This window comes from Thalassophryne amazonica, chromosome 6 (assembly GCF_902500255.1).
Source record: "Thalassophryne amazonica chromosome 6, fThaAma1.1, whole genome shotgun sequence".
Taxonomy (NCBI): Eukaryota; Metazoa; Chordata; class Actinopteri; order Batrachoidiformes; family Batrachoididae; genus Thalassophryne; species Thalassophryne amazonica.
Window position 1 is genome coordinate 63,373,113 of NC_047108.1, and position 17,479 is coordinate 63,390,591.

The 17,479-nt window shown below is 41.6% G+C and overlaps 1 protein-coding gene across 3 annotated transcripts in view; it reads left to right on the top strand.

Moving 5' to 3' along the window:
- The first annotated feature begins 6,279 nt into the window (after positions 1–6,279).
- LOC117512294 (la-related protein 4) overlaps positions 6,280–17,479 on the top strand; it is a 28,069-nt gene continuing 16,869 nt past the window's right edge. For all 3 annotated transcript variants that reach the window (XM_034172308.1, XM_034172309.1, XM_034172307.1), the window contains exon 1: positions 6,280–6,845. In XM_034172308.1, the coding sequence (XP_034028199.1) occupies positions 6,729–6,845 (117 nt within the window). In that variant the 5' untranslated portion in view covers positions 6,280–6,728. The remainder of the gene's footprint in view (positions 6,846–17,479) is intronic.

Genomic DNA, 17,479 nt, shown 5'->3' on the forward strand with positions numbered 1-17,479 from the left:
GGCACCTGTTGGAACTCGTTATCTGTATTAAAAACACCTACCCACAGCGTCAAACAGTCAGACTCCAAACTCAACCATGGCCAAGACCAAAGAGCTGTCGAAGGACACCAGGAAGAAAATTGTAGATGTGCATCAGGCTGGGAAGAGTGAATCTACAATAGTCAAGCAGGTTGGTGTGAATAAATCAACTGTGGGAGCATTTGTAAGAAAATGGAAGACATACAAGACCATTGACAATCTCCCATGATCTGGGGCTCCATGCAAGATGTCATCCCATGGGGTCAAAATGATCATGAAAACAGTTAACAACAATCCCAGAACTACACAGAGGAACCTGATGAATGACCTGCAGAGAGCTGGGACCAAAGTAACAAAGGCTACACACTATGCATAGAGGGACACAAATCCTGCAGTGCCAGGCGTGTCCCCCTGCTTAAGCCAGTACGTGTCCAGGCCCGTCTGAAGTTTGCCAGAGAGCATATGGATGATCCAGAAGAGGATTGGGGAGAATATCATGTGGTCAGATGAAACCAAAATAGAACATTTTGGTAAAAACTCAACTCATCGTGTTTGGAGGAAGACGAATGCTGAGTTGCATCCCAAGAACACCATACCTACTGTGAAGCACGGGGGTGGAAACATCATGCTTTGGGGCTGTTTTTCTGCAAAGAGAACAGGACAACTGATCTGTGTTAAAGGAAAAATGAACGTGGCCATGTATCATGAGATTTTAAGCCAAAACCTCCTTCCATCAGTGAGAGCATTGAAGATGCAACATGGCTGGGTCTTCCAGCATGACAATGATCCCAAGCACACCACTCAGGCAACGAAGGAGTGGCTCCGTAAAAAACATTTCAAGGTCCTGGAGTGGCCAAGCCAGTCTCCAGACATCAACCCATAGAAAATTTGTTGAGGGACTTGAAAGTCCATGTTGCCCAGCGACAGTCCCAAAACATTACTGCTCTAGAGGAGATCTGCATGGAGGAATGGGCCAAAATACCAGCTACAGTGTGTGCAAACCTGGTGAAAACGTACAGGAAACATTTGACCTCTGTCATTGCCAACAAAGATTATGTTACAAAGTACTGAGTTGAATTTTTGTTATTGACCAAATACTTATTTTCCACCATAATTTACAAATAAATTCTTTAAAAATCCTACAATGTGATTTCCTGGATTTTTTTTTCTTCTCATTTTGTCTCTCACAGTTGAAGTCTACCTATGTTGAAAATTACAGACCTCTCTCATCTTTCTAAGTTGGAGAACTTGCACATTCAGGGACTGACTAAATACTTTTTTGCCCCACTGTACTTGTGTGAGTCTGCCTTTTCACACATGAAAATCATTAAGTCAAAATACAGATCCGCCGTGACTGACCACCTTGCAACCTGCTTATGGCTGGCACTCAGCTCCTATTGTCCAGACTATGAGAGACTAGCTTCCTCCTCTCAGTGCCACAAGTCCCACTAAGGTAGGGAAAAGCTTTTCCAACTTAATTAGGTGTCATGATTCAAAGGAGCTGACAAAGCCTCACAAACTGGTGATGGAATAAGAAGACTTTATCGATAAATCAAGCAGTATATACAACAAATTGGCAGTCGGTGTGGTAGAGGTACAGGCAGGGGTTCAGGAAAGGCATCGTCAAATAACAGGCAGGGTTCAAGAGCACTGCAAACAGAGTTACACGGGCAGAGACAAAAAATGAGGTCCAGAAAAACAGGCAACATCGAGCACGTGAGGAACCAAGAAACTGTGACGAGAAAGCTGGGACGGAGATAACAATATAAACGAACTAGCAAAGAGGACCAAACGCACAGGGCTTAAATACACAGTGTGTAATTAGGCTGTGATATGAAACAGGTGTGGTGAGCAGGCAGGAGGAGGGCGTGGACAAACAAAGATGAGAAACAACTGGTGAAAAGAGAGCACAGTGGTGAGGGGATGACACACAAAACAGGGTGTGGACAACAGAGATGAGGAAGTACTGGTGATGGACAAGAGAATGCAGTGATAAAGGGTGTGACAGTGAAAAACATTAGGCAGGGTGTGAATACATGAGAACCAAGATGAGGAGGGACAGACGAGTGAATGCAATGACACCAGGGACATGACCAAAAACCATAAACTAACGATACTAAAACAATTAAACAGAGAAGAACTAAACAAACCAAAGGCAGCATGGAATCTCAACAAGCAAAGAATCATACTAGACAACAAATGGTGAAGACTGAAAAGAAAGCAACAAGAAAATCAAAGGTATAAACTAGAATGGAACTGATATGTGGCGAGAGTATAAAACACAAATAAAACAACCAAAGACTAATGTAGTACACATGACAAATAAAACCAGATACTTAAGATACTTTGATACTTAATCAAAAATCAAAGATAGTGGATTAAAACTAACCTAAAGAAGAATGGTACTCAACATGCGGCTACAGAAACTAAAACCATACAAAAGGAAACAGATGATCAAAAAACAGACAAAAAGAAATCACTGAAGAAAGACTGACAGAAACTCATAATCCAGACCCGAGCAAGGACAAACCTGACATTAGGCATTGTATTATTTGGGTTGTTTGTTGTTGTGTTGTTACAAGCCAGTCCTAAGCCTACTTGTGCTTAGCCTTGGCACCACGAACATTTACTACAATAATGAATTACTATTATTGCCTCCCTGCATCTTCGGGTGGCAGGGGGCAAAACTCTGACTGTTGTTTGTGTGTATGCACCGAACAGCATTTTGGAGTATTTGGCCTTCTTAGAGTCCCTGAATGGAGTCCTATATGGGGCTCCGGTGGGGGACTCCATTGTTCTGCTGGGGGACTTACTTTAACGCACACGTGGGCAATGACAGAGACACCTGAAGAGGTGTGATTGGGAGGAACGGCCTCCCTGATCTAAACCCGAATGGTCGTTTGTTATTGGACTTCTGTGCGAGTCACAGACTGTCCATAACGAACACCATGTTCGAACATAAGGATGCTCATAAGTGTACATGGTAGGCCGAAGATCGATGATCGATTTTGTGATTGTATCATCTGATTTGAGGCTGCATGTTCTGGACACTCGGGTGAAGAGAGGGGCAGAGCTGTCAACTGATCACCATCTGGTGATGAGTTGGATCAGAGGGTGAGGGACGACTTTGGACAGACCTGGTAAGCCCAAACGGATAGTGCAGGTGAACTGGGAACATCTGGAGGTGCCCACTGTCCGACAGATCTTCAACTCACACCTCCAATAGAGCTTCTCTAGCATCTCTGTGGAGGTTGGGGGCATTGAACCAGAATGGGCAATGTTCAAACCTTCCATTGCTGAAGCTGCAGTGGGGAGCCATGGCCTGAAGGTCTTAGGTGTCTCAAGGGGCGGCAACTCTCGAACACCATGGTGGACACCGGTGGTCAGGGAAGCCGTCCGACTGAAGAAGGAGTCCTTCGGGACATGTTATCTCAGAGGACTCCAGAGGCAGTTGCAAGGTACCGACAGGCTCAAAGGCCAGCAGCCTCTGCTGTGGGGGAGGCAAAGAAGCGGGTGTGGGAGGAGTTCGGAGCAACCATGGAGCAACCAAGGTGCTTCTGGTGGACCGCGAGGCACCTCAGGAGGGGAAAACGGGAAGCCATCCAAGCTGTCTACAGTAAGGATGGCGCTCTGTTAACCTCAACTGAGGATGTAATCCGGCACTGGAAGGAACACTTTGAGGAACTACTGCATCAGACTGGAGCACCCACTATAGTAGGGGCAGAGCTGGAAGCTGATGGAGGATTTTCATCAATTTCCATGGTGGAATTCACTGAGGTAGTCAAACAACTCCGCAGTGGCAAGCTCCAGGGGTTGATGAGAACCGTCCAGAAATGCTGAAGGCTCTGGGTGTGGAGAGATTGTCTTGGATGAGACGTCTCTTCAACATTGCCTTGAGGTCTGGGACAGTGCGTAAGGAGTGCAAAAATTTATAAAGGGGGACCAGAGAGTGTGTGCCAACTACAGGGCATCACACTACTCAGCCTCCCTGGTAAAGTCTACTCCAGGGTGCTGGAAAGGAGGTTTCAGCCGGTAGTCAAATGTCGGATTAAAGAGGAGCAATGCGGGTTCCATCCTGGTCGTGGAACAGCCGACCAGCTCTGGTTCCTGGAGGGTGCGTGGGAGTATGCCCACCCAGTCTACATGTGTTTTGTGGACTTGGAGAAAGCGTATGATAGGGTACCCCGGGAGATACTGTGGGAGGTCCTGCGGGAGTATGGAGTGAGGGGGTCCCTTCTCAGGGCCATCCAATCTCTGTACTCGTAAAGCGAGAGCTGTGTTCAGGTGCTCAGCAATAAGTCGGACTCGTTTCCGGTGGAGGTTGGCCTCCGCAAGGGCTACACCTTGTCCCCAATCCTGTTTGTGATATTCAAGGACAGGATATCGAGGTGTCGTCAGGGGGAGGAGGGTTTCTGGTTTGGTGGGCTCAGGGTCTCATCACTGCTTTTTGCAGATGATGTGGTCCTGTTGGATTCATCGGCCAGTGACCTCCGACACTCACTGGATCGGTTCGCAGCTGAGTGTGAAGCAGCTGGGATGAGGATCAGCACCTCTAAATCTGAGGCCATGGTTCTCAGCAGAAAACCAATGGATTGCCTACTCCAGGGAGGGAATACGGTCTTACCCCAAGTGAAGGACTTCAAGTACCTTGGGGTCTTGTTCACGAGTGAGGGAACGATGGAGCATGAGATTGGCTGGAGAATCGGCACAGCAGGGGCGGTATTGCATTCGCTCTACTGTACTGTTGTGACAAAAAAGGAGCTGACCCAAAAGGCAAAGCTCTCGATCTACTGGTCAATCTTCGTTCTTTTTCTCACCTATGGTCATGGGTGTTGGGTCATGACCGAAAGAACTAGATCACAGGTACAAGCAGCCGAAATGGGCTTCCTCAGGAGGGTGGCTGGTGTCTCCCTTAGAGATAGGGTGAGAAATTCGGTCACCCGTGGGGAGCTCGGAGTAGAGTTGCTGCTCCTTCGCATTGAAAGGAGCCAGCTGAGGTGGTACGGGCATCTGGTAAGGATGCCTCCTGGGCGCCTCCCAAGGGAGGTGTTTCAGGCAAGTCCATCTGGGAGGAGACACACACAAACAAACTTGGCAAAGCTGTGGGTACTGATGGTGTGAGTGGGGACACGAAAAGGGCTTCTAAATATTGTCTTTTGATATTGGTATTATAAATTCTTTACCAACTTCAAATTTAAATCTTTTGTGTAGAAATTTTTTAACAGGTCAATTTGAAGATCCTATTCTCAAATGTGTTTCTTTCACTTCATGCTCAACATTGCATGTTATTTGAAAGGAAAAGGACTTTCTCTTTAGAGAAAGAGAGACCTCTGTCCAATCATATCATGGACTGAAAGTGCCAAAATTTTAATGTTTGTAAAACATCAAACAGTATTAGTCTGTTATCACTTTCTTGTATAAAAATTCAGTTCCACCAACTTTAAGAAGGCCAGATAAACTGTGGATGCTGAAAAATGCAAACTATTTTTAACCAGTTAAAATTAAGGAGAAGGAATTGGTTTGCAGATTTTGTCATACTTTTTCTGGGAAAAGCATGATTGTAATTCATCATGTTGAAATATTCAAATGTCCACCTGGTGTCAATAAATCACATGCAAAGATTATCACATTGTTGTGTCAATCAGATTTGAATATGGACATTCTATTTATGGTTATAACACTGCTGTTCCCCATTAAAGAGTTGTGAGGTGAAAAATTGTGGGCAATCACCCCCCCCCCAAAAAAATGCAATATTTGTTTGTGGAAACCTGAAAATATCTACAGGGATTTTTGACACCTCAAAATTACATTTAACAAAAAGTCAGTCCCTTGAACTTTATTAAGTATTTTGTTGGGGATATGGTACCAGATTGAGAAATATTGAGGAATACGGTAATTGTGCTGTGGCTTGTAACTTTATAAACGAATTTAAAACAAATGTTTCACAGCATTCACTAGAATGGCACTTAAATTCTCAACAAATACGGCAGGTTTGTATGAGTCAAAATATATTAAACTGTGATGTGCAAACAAAAAAATGTTGATATGATTTAAAATAAATAAAAATATACAGGTCAATTTGGCGAAGGTATGCACTCAATGGCTGCCCATATTATTCAAGGACAGAGTCAGTCACATTTAATGGGCCGTGGACCTGCTTTAGTAATACTGAGCTAAACTAACTGTGAAGTGTAGTTTTATTCAAACTTTGAATAAAAGAAATAAATACAGAAAACTACGCTGTGAACCCGGAAAAGGAAGTCGGTGTGTAGAGGTCACGGTGAGCTCGCTGTGGCCGCCGGTGGACTGTGCGTGTCCCCAGTGTCCGCTCCGGTCGCCCGGTTAGGAATGCGCCTCACCGAGCCGTGTTTGTAATCTGGTGAAACGCCAGCAGGGATCGTGGTGTAAGAAGAGACATGGTTTGGCGTGGGTACAATTTGTATCTTAGCGTGCAGCGTTGATTCATTGAGCTAAATGACGTTATCCAGCCTCGTTGATTCATAGCACGCTAGCTGTGTGCCGTTACTGCTAGCCGGCTAAGTAGCTAATACGCTAGTTTGAGTGTGCTGCTGTGGCCGATCTGGTCCTTACCGGCAGAGGAGCGGACTGTCTGCTGAACCTAGCCGCTGATTCGGGGAGAGGAGGTGGAGGTGGTGGCAGGCGGGGGGCCGGGAGAAAGCGACGGGGTGGAAGTGAGTCAGGAGCGGCTGATGAGTTCAAACCAGAGAGGAGAGCCGCCGCTGCTGCAGGAGGAGGCCGATCCGGGACCGAAGACCGGTGGGAAGGACGAGGCTACGACGGGGAGCGAGGGAGGCTCAGGCGGCATGGTGAGTGCGGCCTTCTGGAGTTTACCGGCTAGCTGTCGGAGTTATGTTAGCCGCGTGCAGCGCTGTATTTACTAGCGAAAAAAGTTAAAATGCTCCTAAACTAAACGTATTTTAGTCTCTCACTTCTATCTTATCGTTGACTTAATGGTTATCTACTTAATCACTTCCAGATGGAGTTTTTTTTTTCTTGCTACGTGAGATTGGTTACCAGGTGAAAACAAGTTACTTCAACACATTGTTTACTCAACTAACTAAACAAACGCCAAACCAAGTGTTTTATTGTCGCTACGAACCAACCCATTCGGGCGGCTATTTTTGCCCACATGTGTCGTTAGCTGCTAGCTAACGCTAGCTTAGCCGTCCTCTGTAACAAGCAAGCTCATTAACTAGTTTGCTGAGTAATCATTAGCCCACCAGTTGTCTACGTTATGACACAACTGTGGATGTTTTGCAGTACTGGTGAGACCGTGGTGGCAATAACTGCGTTGTTATCTTGTATTTAAGAGGTCGATGCCTCGTGTTTTTGGTGAAAGATGGACGTTCGTTTTAAATGTTCACTGCTAGCTAACAGAGCTAGCGCTGTGACATGCTTTGAAAAATCCCTGGCCTGTGCTGCGCAGCGCAGTCACCTGACATTACCAGGCTCGGGCCTGTAACACAGAAAGCGTGCTTTCGGAGTGAGTAATGTCAAGTTTGCAGCGCGTATTAAATGATCGGGTTCATTGGAGGATACCGAGGTCTGAGTGCAGAGCAAATACGTTTTAGTGTGATTGCTAGAAAGAAACGTGTAAATGCATATTTAGGCTGGCAGCTGTTCTTGTCAGGCCAAGTACGTCTGCAGAGTGGGTGGACCACAAGCAGGTGGATTTTTGGATGGCAAGGATTTTTCCGGTGGAGTTTCACAGGAAGAACATGTGAAACTCCACCGGATACTGATGCTTCAAAAGTAGTTTTGTTTGAATAAAAGCACAACCCACAGTTAGTTCATATCAGGATCTTTTTATTGCTGCAGTATATGTGCTATTCTTGGCCCTGTTGCAGTCAGAATCCTTAAAGCAGGTCCACAGCCCATTCAATGTGACTGACAGACACTGTCCTTGAATAATATGGGCAGCCATAGAGCGCATAACTTTGCCAAACAGCAGGGGAAGACACCCGATGTTTGCCTGAATCTTAATGAAGATTGGGGGTAAGGTTGAATTTAATAAACTCTGAAATTTTCACATATTTTCTTCATTTTTACCATTCCTTCAGTAATTTCGTTTTTTGGGTACTTGCATATGGTATAATACCCATGTGTTGCGTATCAAAATCTTCAGGACAACGTCAGCTTCTTGAATGTGACATAGATTTGTCTGTAACAGTGTCAAGATGTAATTTTGCTATAAATTTGAAAATAATGCATTTTTTAGAAATTTGTTAGAAGTGGGTTTTCCAAAGTGTATGATCACAACAGCAGTGTAATATATAAACATGGAAATTACTGTGTGATAAATGTCCATAAAGAAAATATGTAACTTCACATGTTGAGTGAACATGCTGTCAATCACTGTGTATTATCAGTTATATTATATTGAGAGATTTAGATCAAATTACACTAAATGAGGACTGCATTCATCATATCAAGCTTTATGCATTCATTCATTTAATCGGGCTACTTTGAATTTCTTTGTGATGTCACCAGTAGCCAAAAGACACATTCTTTTCAGTCACTGTTGTTTCCTTTTATACCATAAATAATTAATGCAGAGGGATTTATCATCATTTTGAAATAGACTAATGTACAGTCAGTTTTGTCAAACATAGAAGCAAAGTTGAAAAAAAACAAACATTTTATTCCATGCAGTGTATGACTGGACCAAGTGTTCACATTATCCCTGATTGGGCTGTTTGTATGTATATGTAGGGGTGGTGGTTAGTGGGCTTGGTTTCAATGCGGAGGGCTGACCCCCACTCCTGCCACATTTCTCCATGTAATGTGGAGTTGTATCAGGAAGGGCATCCAGCATAAAACTTGTGCCAAAATCAACATGTAGATCAACCTTGAATCTGCTGTGGCAACCCTGAGTCAAAGTTAGTAAGTCAAAGGGTCTCTCTCTCTCTCTCTCTCTCTCTCTCTCTCTCTCTCTCTCTCTCTCTCTCTCTCTCTCTCTCTCTCTCTCTCTCTCTCTCTCTCTCTCTCTCTATGCGCATGCACACACATACACGTGTGCTGTCAAGCGATTAAAAGAAGTCATCAAATTAATTACAAGATTTTCGATTAATCAAAATCTGCAGTCAGATATTGATTAATCAAATAGGATTAATAAATGGAATAGTTTTGACAGTGTTGAATGCTTGGTCTCCAAAGTAAAGGTCAAACATGGTCTACGGCTATTGGATTCTATGACATGTGACATACGAGGTCTATTAGAAAAGTATCCGACCTTATTATTTTTTTCAAAAACCATATGGATTTGAATCACGTGCGATTACATCAGACATGCTTGAACCCTCGTTGGCATGCGAGAGTTTTTTCACGCCTGTCGGTTACGTCATTTTTTTTTTTTTTTCCATTGTTTAGGAATGGCTCAGAGCCTGTTGCTTTGTCTGATCAAAATTTTTTCAAAACTGTAAGGCACAACTGAGTGGACACCATTCGATAAATTCAGCTGGTTTTCGGTAAAAATTTTAACGGCTGATGAGAGATTTTGGTCCGGTAGTGTCGCTTTAAGGACCGCCCACGGCGCCTGACGGCGATCTGTGCTTCGAGGCAGCAGCGTCTCGCCGTTTCAAGTTGAAAACTTCCACATTTCAGGCTCTGTTGACCCAGTAAGTCGTCAGAGAACTTTCAGAAGAAGTCGGCATGAGGAGTTTATTCGGACATTCCATTGTTAACGGACATTTTGTAATGAAAGAACGTGCGGGCAGAGTCGCATGTCGGGCCAGACCCGACCGCGGGGGGTCGCGACAGGAAAAACACCTCCGTTGGAAACCTTAACGGGCAAGTTGGAACATGCCCAAGCTGTTAAACAATTTCTGTTACTCACTTGTTGAAAGCCATCAAAAGCCGCCTGAATTTTACAAATGGTTTTCAACACGGAGGTGTTTTTCCTGTCGCGGCGCGCACGTTTTTCATTAAAAAATGTCCTTAAACAGTGGAATGTCTGCATAAAGTCCTCATTCCGGCCTCTTCTGAATCTTTTCTGTTCTCTCACAATGTCCTGGGTGAATTAAGCCTTAAATTAGGATGTTTTCAGGTCGAAACAGGCCGACGACGGCGCCTGGAAGCGCTGCGCGACATCCCGCTCCGTGGGAAGTCCTTATAGCGACAGAAACACCCCATAATCTCTCATCAGCCGTTAAACTTTTCATCGAAAACCAGCTAAATTTCTCGGATAGTGTCCACTCAGATATTCCTCACAGGTCCAGAAAAAAGTTTGATGAAACAACGCGCACCGTCTCGAGCAGCGTGTGAAACAAAGGAATTCAGCCGAGAGGACTGGACCACATCTCACTCAAGGCCTGCCCACAGGGAAATTACGTCACCGACACGCGTGAAAAAACTCACGCATGCGCACGAGGGTTCAAGCATGATTGGTGTAATTGCACATCATTCAAATCCATATAGTTAAAAAAAATAAATAAGTGTCGGTTTCTTATCTAATAGACCTTGTATGTTACTCCGTAACGTGATAACTAAGGATGATACATGGTCCAAACTATTCCTTTTTAAAACCGTGTTAACGCAACTAGTAATTTGCATCACTTTTTACCAAAATTGGAGCAACTTTAACTTTTGACCCCTGTACAAACCGACAGTGACCTTTGTCACCATTCTTGCTGTTTTTATCCCATAACTCCATACAATTCAGTTACAGACCGTCCAAACTATACCTTTTAGGAATCTTTATGATCAATCAATCAATTCAATCAATTTTATTTATATAGCGCCAAATCACAACAAACAGTTGCCCCAAGGCGCTTTATATTGTAAGGCAAGGCCATACAATAATTACGTAAAAACCCCAATGGTCAAAACGACCCCCTGTGAGCAAGCACTTGGCGACAGTGGGAAGGAAAAACTCCCTTTTAACAGGAAGAAACCTCCAGCAGAACCAGGCTCAGGGAGGGGCAGTCTTCGGTTGGGACTGGTTGGGGCTGAGGGAGAGAACCAGGAAACAGACATGCTGTGGAGGGGAGCAGAGATCAATCACTAATGATTAAATGCAGAGTGGTACATACAGAGCAAAAAGAGAAAGAAACACTCAGTGCATTATGGGAACCCCCCAGCAGTCTAAGTCTATAGCAGCATAACTAAGGGATGGTTCAGGGTCACCTGATCCAGCCCTAACTATAAGCTTTAGCAAAAAGGAAAGTTTTAAGCCTAATCTTAAAAGTAGAGAGGGTGTCTGTCTCCCTGATCCGAATTGGGAGCTGGTCAGGCAAATAATGTGGCATAGGTTTCAATATGATTGGAGCTTCTTTTAATTTTGACTCCTGTGTAATTCTTCAATTGACCTCTGCACCAACTGAAAATTCAAGTGGCCAATCAGTTTTTTCAAAAGAGGATTGTCTGAGGAGTATTTCTGACTAATTTGATGTTTTTATCACCATTTGCAGGATTCCGCTCTAAATATTCTCTTATCTGCTGCACTTTCCACCTTGGTAGATTAAAACTTCTCCTTGTGAAAGTGTAAAATTACAAGCTATTTTAACCGTCTGGAGTCGCCTGACTGAATTCGGTCATGTGGAAGTCACATGACCGAATTAAGCAGTTGTCCCATTAAATTCACCAGACTCCAGTTCAGTGTATTTAAAAACTGCTCTTCAAGTTCTTTACGAGTTTTTAAATTATGTTAATAGGCCTACTATAACCTAAATTATGATTATCAATTACCACTTTTGAATTTTATGGCCATATTTGATCTGCATATTTGCAGAAAGCCGCAGTAAACTGTCACATTTCCTCATTCAGCTTACTGTTGTTAGAAGGAAAGGTGATGTAAGACAGTGGTAAACATACCACTGTCCCAGCTTTTTTTGAAACGTGTTGCAGGCATCCATTTCAAAATTACCAAATATTTAGACAAAAACAATAAAATAAAATAAAAAATAAATAAAATGCACCTGAGCTCAATTTTGACCTTCATGGCAAAGGTTGTGAATACTTGTGTACATGTGATTTATTAGTTTTTTGTTTGTTTTTTTAAATGTATTTGCAAAAATCTTAAAAAAAAAAAAAAAAAAAAAAAACTTTCAAGTTGTCATTATGAGATAGTGTGTAGACTTTTGAGGGGAAAAATTAATTTCTAGATGACAACAAAAGCTGCTGAAATGTGTGGCAAAGTCTGGACTGTTTATTCACTTGAGACATCAATTTTTTTTTTTTAAATAAGATGGACTGACAGGCAAAAAATCAACTTACTTGTCTCATCTTTTATTTAGGAATGTCTAAATTTTTGACTAGAGGTGCACCGATTGATCGGGCACCGATCATTATCGGCCAATCACGCCTTTATCGGTTTGATCGGTGATCGGCAAAATGCGCCAATCAAAAGGACCGATCACAACAGTGCAGGCAGTAGCGCAGGGAGCGCTTGGTCCTGTCATGACACGCCCAGCCAAGAGCATGTGTAGTTTCAAAATGGCTTTGCCGGTCTAGACTTTTTTTGCGGTGTCAAAAATAGACACGAAATTTGCTATTTGCAACACTTGCGACTAGGGATGGGTATCAATAACCGGTTCCTTTCGGGTATCGTTAAGAAATGATTCGATCCACCGACATCAATAAGCTTTGTGCTTAACGATTCTGTTATAGGTCCTTCAGAGTGGCCGTTGTTTGTCAGGAAAATGATCATTTCTCTACATTGATTACAGACCCTGCAGCGGGTCCGTGATCAACTTTTCTGCAGCACGGATTTGCTCTGAACCTTGAACCAATCGAAGCAGCGGTTCGCAGATTGAAGCAATGCTTCGATCTGTTGCTTTGTTTATACTTTCTTTCTTTCGCTTAATTTTCCCCAGCTAAAACCCTAAAGAGCATACGTCTGTGAGTATTATTTACCTTTTCTGTGTTAAACTGACCTGTTATGGTCTTCTGAAACAGTTGATAGATGTATTTTCTAACTTAAAAATGGAGAGATGCTAACACGTTAGCATGTCTATGGCATTTTCAATGTTAAAAGTTAGCATTACGCATTTGCAGCTGTCATCACGTTCGGGTGCATTTGTTTTCAAATTGTAATATTTCTTAAATTTATTTTTGTTTATATATTAATAATCTAATGCTTATATACAATTTTAGAGAAAGAGACAAAGAACCTGAATAGAAACACAACAGAAAATATAAAAGCAACTAACCTAATTAAGCAATTAATTAAAGGCCTTGCCCAAGGGCAAGGCCTTTAATCCCCTATGGCTCCCGATGTGTAGTGAGCGCTTTGTATGGCAGCACCCTGACATCGGGGTGAATGTGAGGCATAATTGTAAAGCACTTTGAGCATCTGATACAGATGGAAAAGCGCTATATAAATGCAGTCCATTTACATTTAATTAACAATGAACATACATAAATAAATACAACCCCTGGCAATAATTATGGAATCATCGGCCTCGGAGGATGTTCATTCAGTTGTTTAATTTTGTAGAAAAAAAGCAGATCACAGACATGACACAAAACTAAAGTCATTTCAAATGGCAACTTTCTGGCTTTAAGAAACACTATAAGAAATCAGGAAAAATAATTGTGGCTGTCAGTAACGGTTACTTTATTAGACCAAGCAGAGGGAAAAAAAAATATGGACTCACTCAATTCTGAGGAATAAATTATGGAATCACCCTGTAAATTTTCATCCCCAAAACTAACACCTGCATCAAATCAGATCTGCTTGTTAGTCTGCATCTAAAAAGGAGTGATCACACCTTGGAGAGCTGTTGCACCAAGTGGACTGACATGAATCATGGCTCCAACACGAGAGATGTCAGTTGAAACAAAGGAGAGGATTATCAAACTCTTAAGAGGGTAAATCATCACGCAATGTTGCAAAAAATGTTGGTTGTTCACAGTCAGCTGTGTCTAAACTCTGGACCAAATACAAACAACATGGGAAGTTTGTTAAAGGCAAACATACTGGTAGACCAAGGAAGACATCAAAGCATCAAGACAGAAAACTTAAAGCAATATGTCTCAAAAATCGAAAATGCACAACAAAACAAATGAGAAACGAATGGGAGGAAACTGGAGTCAACGACTGTGACTGAACTGTAAGAAACTGTCTAAAGGAAATGGGATTTACATACAGAAAAGCTAAACGAAAGCCATTAACACCTAAACAGAAAAAAACAAGGTTACAATGGGCTAAGGAAAAGCAATCGTGGACTGTGGGTGAGTGGATGAAAGTCATATTCAGTGATGAATCTCAAATCTGCATTGGGCAAGGTGATGATGCTGGAACTTTTGTTTGGTGCCGTTCCAATGAGATTTATAAAGATGACTGCCTGAAGAGAACATGTAAATTTCCACAGTCATTGATGATATGGGGCTGCATGTCAGGTAAAGGCACTGGGGAGATGGCTGTCATTACATCATCAATAAATGCACAAGTTTACGTTGATATTTTGGACACTTTTCTTATCCCATCAGTTGAAAGGATGTTTGGGGATGATGAAATCATTTTCCAAGATGATAATGCATCTTGCCATAGAGCAAAAACTGTGAAAACATTCCTTGCAAAAAGACACATAGGGTCAATGTCATGGCCTGAAAATAGTCCGGATCTTAATCCAATTGAAAATCTTTGGAAGTTGAAGAAAATGGTCCATGACAAGGCTCCAACCTGCAAAGCTGATCTGGCAACAGCAATCAGAGAAAGTTGGAGCCAGATTGATGAAGAGTACTGTTTGTCACTCATTAAGTCCATGCCTCAGAGACTGCAAGCTGTTATAAAAGCCAGAGGTGGTGCAACAAAATACTAGTGATGTGTTGGAGCGTTCTTTTGTTTTTCATGATTCCATAATTTTTTCCTCAGAATTGAGTGATTCCATATTTTTTTTTCCCTCTGCTTGGTCTAAAAAAGTAACCGTTACTGACTGCCACAATTTTTTTTTCCTGATTTCTTATAGTGTTTCTTAAAGCCAGAAAGTTGCCATTTGAAATGACTTTAGTTTTGTGTCATGTCTGTGATCTGCTTTTTTTCCTACAAAATTAAACAACTGAATGAACATCCTCCGAGGCCGGTGATTCCATAATTTTTGCCAGGGGTTGTACATACATACAGAAATAAATGTTTCCTGTGAACACCTAGTGACTCTTACACCTTCATTTCATCCCTGTCTTATTTAAGTTTAATGACAGTTTGTTTCGGTCAAACCATATTTTTAATTAGTTAATTTCTTCAGTGATTTCCTCCAGAACTATCTGCCAAACTAGAAAACTGCTGCATCCTAGTAAGAGCAGAATAGTACTGGGATGAATTTAAATAAGGAAAGTTGTTTGGTTTTTTCTCACTAAATGGATGCTGCACTCACTCCAGTTTATCGTCTGGAATAGTCCCAGATTGCATTTCAGAGCTTCTAGAATTCAAACATTTTCGTGCAGGTGGTGTTGGGGGGTAACTTTGGGTTTCAGCTTTTTTTTGTTTTTCACCACTTTCATCCCTGAATATGTCAATCGTGAGTCACGTTTTTTGCGGATTAAAGTTACTAACTGGGACTCCTGTCTTGTTGCGAGAAAGAAACGAGAATCGTCCTCCATTATGTTCACACAGCTCCAAACGCTGCGCAGCTCCCTGCTGAGTCAAGTTAGAATGATAGAGTCCAGTCTGAATTAATAACTTCAAAGTGAAACACAGTTTTGTTTTTGTTTTTGCTTTCCTCTGTGACGTAAACTCATTTTGACTTCTGATATGAGCTGGACGGAGAAGGAGAGCAGTCGCTATCATCTAATGTAGTCCATGTCCATCCAGCTCATGTCAGAAGTCAAAATGAGTCAAATGGCTCTGAGAGATCTAAATAGACTGCTGTGTAATGAATGGAACCACACTGCCATCTAGTGGATATCCAGTGTGCGTGAGTGTTTATTTGTGAATCAGTAGACATTTGTTTGTGGATCTGTGGATTTCGCGAAATGATTGTCTCAAAATTCCGTCACAGAGGAAAGCGATGAATGCATGTAATTGGTGAGCCACAAATGCTGAAATTTCCAGTTTTACAAATGTAATTTTTATTTTATTTTATTTACAAATTAAGTTTTATATTTGCAAATAACATTATTTGCAAAGACCAATTTACAAGTTACAAATATGACATTTGCATTTGTGGATATCTGAACACATTTGCAAATCAATGATTATTTGTAGATCACCCTGTGTGCATTTACAAATATTAGAGACAATTTTTACCCCATAGAATGAGGGCTGTATTTTACATTCTCAATGTTCTGTAGGCTGTAACCTGAGCAACATGAAACATGGAAAAAAAAAAAAAAAGCTTGCTGGTAGAACAAATTCAGTGTAATAAAACAAAAGTTGGCGGTTTATTCTAGTGTCTTCATTTGAATGCATGTTTTTTGTTTCATTATTAAGTTTTAATGCAAAAATAGTCCTATACATTAGACCTGTATTCTTATTTTGGGCATGATCCAAATATGTACTTGATCGGTATCGGCCTTGATTGGTATCGGCCGATCAAAATTTCAGTGATCAGCCTAAAAAATCCTGATCGGTGCACCTCTATTTTTGACCCTTCTCTTCCATCTTTGCATTATAGTAATGCATTTCCAGTTACACAACAAAGTATCTGAACCAAATATCCAATACTAACCTGCGTGCATCCCTACTTTTTCAGAATTTATGAAGTCTCTTATTTTTTTTTTTTTTTTTTTTAAGGTTGTTATTGGAAACACTTAGGTTGAAATTAGAGTAAATCTAAGTAGTTTATTAAACTTGATAAACGTATTTATTTGGCACACAACTCGTCAATAACAAAAACTGATACACAAGACAATTCCACAGTGACATGTGTGACCAAAAAGGGTGTGAGCAGAAGCAAAGCTTATAAATGCCCACCCCATATATACATAAATACATACATACATATGTACACATTACCTACCCCCAGAGCAAGCACACAGGCAACAGTGGTAAGGAAAAACTCCCTCTGATGTATTGAGGAAGAAACCTCAAGCAGAACAGACTCTAAGGGGTGACTCTCTCCTTTGGCCATGCTACAAACACATTTAACAACACAAACTCAAATCCCATTATCATAAACATATCAAGTGAACACCGTGTCTTCGTCTACATACGTATTTACATACATATACAGTATACATGTATATACACACCAAAATACATGTACACATACATACATGATTACACACACACACACACACATATATATATATATATAAATTTTTTATATTGATTTTTAAACTGATTGATATTTGGACATTGTTTGAATTCATCCGTCAGGTTATTCCATAATCTAGGGCCACACATGGAGACACAGAAACCTTTCCTGGTCGTCCGAGTGCCACCAATTTTAAAATGATACAAACCCCGTAAATTATATTTTCCTTCTCTCTCAGTAAAATATTCTTGAATTCTAAATGGCACTTGTTTATTTTTCACTTTGTGTATTAACTTACATTATTA